The 5,196-nt window shown below is 38.0% G+C and overlaps 1 protein-coding gene across 1 annotated transcript; it reads right to left on the bottom strand.

Annotated features, from left to right (window-relative positions):
- Positions 1-1,966: 1,966 nt before the first annotated feature.
- Gr33a (Gustatory receptor 33a) lies at positions 1,967-2,529 on the bottom strand. The gene is made up of 2 exons (XM_017614969.1): positions 2,155-2,529; positions 1,967-2,077 (listed from the first exon to the last, which is right to left on the bottom strand). The coding sequence occupies exons 1-2, from the start codon at positions 2,512-2,514 to the stop codon at positions 1,967-1,969; spliced, it is 471 nt and encodes a 156-aa protein (XP_017470458.1). The 5' UTR covers positions 2,515-2,529.
- Between the last annotated feature and the right edge of the window lie 2,667 nt (positions 2,530-5,196).

The raw sequence follows: 5,196 nt of genomic DNA on the forward strand, positions 1-5,196 counted from the left end.
CGTGAATAAAGCATATTTAACTAATCCCCTGCTTCTTATTTCGCTGCCTTCACGGCATTCATCGTCATGGGCTATAAAACTGTATACTCATAAAAAATTTTAACACTTCTGATAAACAAGTTTGAAATTTGTATAAATCTTTTCAGTGTTCTACAAAATTTTAAGCTTATATTTTAAGTTTCTATGGTATTTGTTAGGGAATGAACTTTTTTTAATTGAAAGATTTTGAAAATTAAAATATAAACATACATAGGTGGCAAACAATATCATTTTGAATTTGGTCCAAAATAATACGCCCTGTTTGTATGTATGTATAAATATGTATAATCAATGACTTTTTAATTGAATTCTTGTGAAAATAACAGAAAATGGCTCTATCTGTTTTTTAATAAAGTTTTCCTTAATGTTGTTACGTGTTTAAATAATTACGTATACTTCATTAAATGTTCATGTTTTATTCAACGACTTATTTATGTAAGTTAACAAGAAGATGTAACTACATCACAAATTATGTTCGCTTAAGTACCCGCTTAAGTACCCAACCCTCCTAAGTACCTCAAAAAGCTGACATTTTTCGTGAGGTACTTAAGCGGGTTTTACTCTGCCTCCAAAAATGGAGTTTTTTATGAATAAAAATAGTTTCTTAAAGATTATTTTTTTTTTTAAATGTCTTAAAGGGACAAAACGGTTTAAGCTTAAAAAATTTGCATAAAAATATTTTTTAAAAATTATAAAAAACTTCGAACGGTATCGTAATAATGAGATTTTTGATGATGTTTTTTAAATTTTTTAAAGACTGGTTTAAGAAAAACTTGAATAACTGAACTTAAACACCTCGGAGTTAGACTTGTGAGGTGTCATTGGAAAGGTATTTTCTCTCCCTTTTTATTTCTTTGTTAATAAATTCATTCACAGGATGAAAGAGAAAGGTAGGATGAACGAACGTCATTCAAAGTTGAATTAAGATGTGCTGGTATTTGAAAAAAAAAAATAAAAATTTGGACACTTTGGACTGGAATCACTTTTTTTGGACAGAAATAAAAACAGTGTGAAAATACCTCTCTACTGAGATCCCATAAGTCTAAATCAGAATAGTTTTGGACCAGTTATTCAAGTTTTTCGTAAATCAATCTTTGAAAATAGTAAAAAAAAACAGCATCAAAAATCTCATTATTACGATTCCGTTGAAAAGATTTTTAAATATTTTTATGCAGATTTTTTTAGCTTAATCTGTTTTGTTATCCGAGGGGACTTTTTTCAAAAAGTTGTTTAAGAAACTATTTTTATTCATAAAGAACTCCATTTTTGGAGGTATTTTCAAATCGGTACAGCTCACGTAAATCTTAATATTTTTCCGAAATATTTTGGTGGACGTCTTAAATATAATAGATTTTATAATCCCGGCGGAAAATCCGCTACCTTTTTGGGTTATGCAGTCTAATGTACATATGTAAATAGTTGTATGAAAAATAAGTGTATTATACACGAAACCATACGTTTTTCTAACGAAACCTGTTAACCGTCTCAATTAAATCGACAACCTATTTTCTTTACCTGTATACTCTTGCCACCAGCAGAACTACCCACACGGGCACAGGGCGTTTCGCCGCCCCTGCACTCCGTATACTAGCATTAGCATTTTTCTCACTCAATTTCACACTTGCAAGTTTTTCAGGTACAAGAGCGCACAAACGTGGTAGTTTGCAACAATTCGGATAATTGGCATTACGTAAGCACTTTTAATATCAGCTGACATAGGGACAACTTTCTAAAATATTAATATTTATTTCTCCATATTTCCTTCTTTTTTAAATTCATATGGGTGACTCTGTGCTGTCTAATTATAGCAAAAAGCTGTGTATAAGGTGTCATTGATTGACAAAAATTAAAAATCCATTCTAAACTTAAAAGTTTGTTTCAACAACATGCAGTTTTAACTGCTACTATGACTCTGTTTGAAGTGTGTTTAGTTCGTTCCTGCACCTAAGGTTTTGGGCGTGAGTCCCTCGCTTTTTAAAATCGCCGTCATATCAAATTGCAGCAACACAATTAAGTAGGAGGTAGCGGCACTGACAGTCTGAAATATTTGTATTTTACATACATACATACATTTTTTTAAATGCAATTTTGATTTCCAAATAAGTAGTTACTCACCGAAAAAATGAACGTGTAATCCAATGCGAAAAGACCTATGCCGTTGAAGTGAAAATAGCCTTCCCAATGCAAAAACTGCAATGTAAATGATTTCATTTTATTATAGTAAGAACTATTTCCCAACATAAAAGATGGTTTTTTTTGCATAATCTCGTGAATAATCATAGCTGATTGCTTTGAATGAGCATGCGCGTTGCAACAGAGACGTAACACCAAATAGCCAACCATCATTGTTGTCAAACTCCATATGACATACAGATAGATAACATAGTCCATTAGTTCATTTAATCCTCCTACAATGAACATAACTTTTGTTTCTAGGAAGATACCAAATATGGTAATCACAAAACAAGCAGCCATGAACGGTACGCATTGGGCTCCGAATTCCGAATTCACTAAAACACTTAGGGAAAGTATCTTATCGTGTAGTTTAAAAAGGTTGGGTAAATTAACTTCTGACGTTTTCCTGTAATGTAAAGAGGGGAAAGGAATATGAATAGCTGACTTTTTTAACGGTTCCTTGCATTTTTAAATAGCTTATTTTAAAACACAAATTCTTGAAAAATTTAGAGCCTTGACTTAAAACCTAACGAGCGTATGACACTCTTTAAAAAAATGGCCTACACCTTCTGTAAAAAATTAAACAATTTCATTATATATGTAGATTAATGAAACAAAATATCTGCGATAATTTAAAGGTGAGACCACGGTTGCCAACTTTTGGATTCTTGAAACCGGGACGTCCAATAAGTGTGTTCTTTTGCTCGCCCGCAGGTGCCCGATAGTGCCCAATTTGTGTTTCTTTGGTTGGTTCTTAGGCTGTTGAGAGCCACTTTGAGCGAGTAATACTTGCTTTTTCCGATTAGGAAAGAGGGTAGGTTAAATTATATACACCATTAGGGAATTCACAAAACCTGTTAACCGTCGTAAAATCTTAAGCTTAACATTTATTTAAGTAAAATAACGGTTAAAGTTGCTAATTATATATTTTTTATCAGTTTAAAAACATTCCGAACGGCGATTGTATTTTTGTGAGAAGCTGTTTTTCATGGCAGGAATACACTCGGAGGTTTGCCATTGCCTGCCGAGGGACGACCGCTGTTAAGAAAAAATCTTTTTTTCTATATTTTTTTGCGATGTGTAGTTAGGAATCCTCTAAAACCATTTTAATCCTTATTTTACATTAAAAAATGTTAAGCTTAAGATTTTACGACGGTTAACACGTTTTTGTGAATCCCTTAAATGTGTAAGAAACGACATAAATTTTAGTGCTGTATTTTTGGAAATTTTATATTAAGAAAAAGAAAACAATGTAAAACTAGGCCATAAATAACAAAAAAAATAAATAACTTAAGGACGAGCACACCTAAAGTCAAACATTCTAAAAATAGAATATGTATTAGCAAAAAACCAACAACAACAACAAACACTTGATCAAGGCTATATAGCAGCAGAATATCTGCCCTTAATTGTTTTCGGGCTTACATTTGAAAAAGTGGAAAAAGCAACAATAGAGGTCGATGGTTCATATCCCAGTTACGGCGGTTGAAGAAGTCTGATGAGGAGATGTGGCGATCTCCGAAATAGCAGCTATAACTTCTATATATATATATACAGATTGGCGCTTACACATTTGTTAGTGTTTGGCCGAGCTTCTCCTCCGACTTGTGGTGTGCGCCTTGATATTGTCACACAAGGCGAAGGGACCTACAGTTTTACGCCGACTCCGAACGGCGATTGTATTTTTCATGGCAGAAATACAATCGGAGGTTTGCCATTGCCTGCCGACGCACGACCGCTGTTAAGAAAAAAACCCTTTTTCTATATTTTTTGCGATGTTGCTTTGACCAGGGTTTGAACCCGGGTCCTGCGGAGTGGAAGCGCGCAGTGCTTACCACTACACCACAGCGGCCGACCAACTATAACTCATTCCCACGACAGCCGGTTCTACGTACCGGAATGACTCGGGTTTTACCCGACCAAGGGCTGTTGTTTCGGCGATCTAACCCCGTTTAGGTCGGCGAAGTATCTCAGAAGTTGTCCGTCCATAGGGCTACATTCACTACGTATTCTCTTACTCAGGGCTGGCATCGAGTCAAACCCAGGGCCAGAAACCTACACCTGCTGTGTATGCCGGAGACGATTACACAACAACTCCACCTCAGTCAAGTGTAATGCCTGCGAAGGGTGGAGTCACCTCAGAGTCTGCTCGGGACTACGGACACATAGACAGTGGACCACGTCGTACGTGGCCCCCTGTTGCTCAAACAGAGCAGCCTTCACGGCTAACCACCGTCCGCCCGAGCAGCTTCACACACTCACACAGCAGCCTCACACGGTCACCACAACACAACAACATAATAACACCACAGACCGTACCACAGACACTACAGACCACATAACACACACAACCGCACCACCACCCACACGCCGCCGCCAACAACTCCTGGTTCCCCCTACAATCTGCACGGTATGTCAGACCAGGATATTCCGTAATGTGACATCAGTCAAGTGCAACACCTGCCTTGGCTGGTGCCACTTTAGGGCATGTTCAGGTCTGCGCATCACGCGAGATCGGTCGCAGACCCCAATTGCGACGCCCCCTGCCACCACCACAGGGCGCCAATCACCACAGCAGCACACACAGCCAACGGCGGCAAGAACATACACCCACATCACGACACGTCTCCCGAACCACATGAAGCTTCTTCAATTTAACTGCAACGGGCTACAGAGCAAGATTGAGGAGATAACCGTCTTCATGTGTCGGCATGGTATATTGATAGCTGCGGTCCAAGAGACGAAGTTGCACAGCAATTCACCTTTGTTGAATTGCGCCGGGTACAACGTGCACCGTCGAGATCGCGAGCGAGATAATGGTGGTGGCTTAGCGTTCATCACGCACCACACCGTCCAGTATCGTCTTATCGAAGCAGACATCGACCGCAGGGATACCAGGATGTCAGGGCATCGCTATCCGGTCAGGCGAAGTCGAGCTCGAAATATTGAACATATACATACCCCCTGTCACCTGCTGCCCGG

This window comes from Rhagoletis zephyria, unplaced genomic scaffold (assembly GCF_001687245.7).
Source record: "Rhagoletis zephyria isolate East Lansing unplaced genomic scaffold, Rhagoletis_zephyria_1.1 Rzeph_scaffold_00935, whole genome shotgun sequence".
In the NCBI taxonomy this organism is placed as follows: Eukaryota; Metazoa; Arthropoda; class Insecta; order Diptera; family Tephritidae; genus Rhagoletis; species Rhagoletis zephyria.

Bases quoted from the DNA above. Each gene is read 5' to 3' on its own strand.
- Gr33a (XM_017614969.1), bottom strand. From the start codon at position 2,514: ATGGCTGCTTGTTTTGTGATTACCATATTTGGTATCTTCCTAGAAACA. The intron at 2,078-2,154 runs GTGAGTAACTAC...CAAATATTTCAG, and splicing joins ATTACACGTTCATTTTTTCG to ACTGTCAGTGCCGCTACCTC.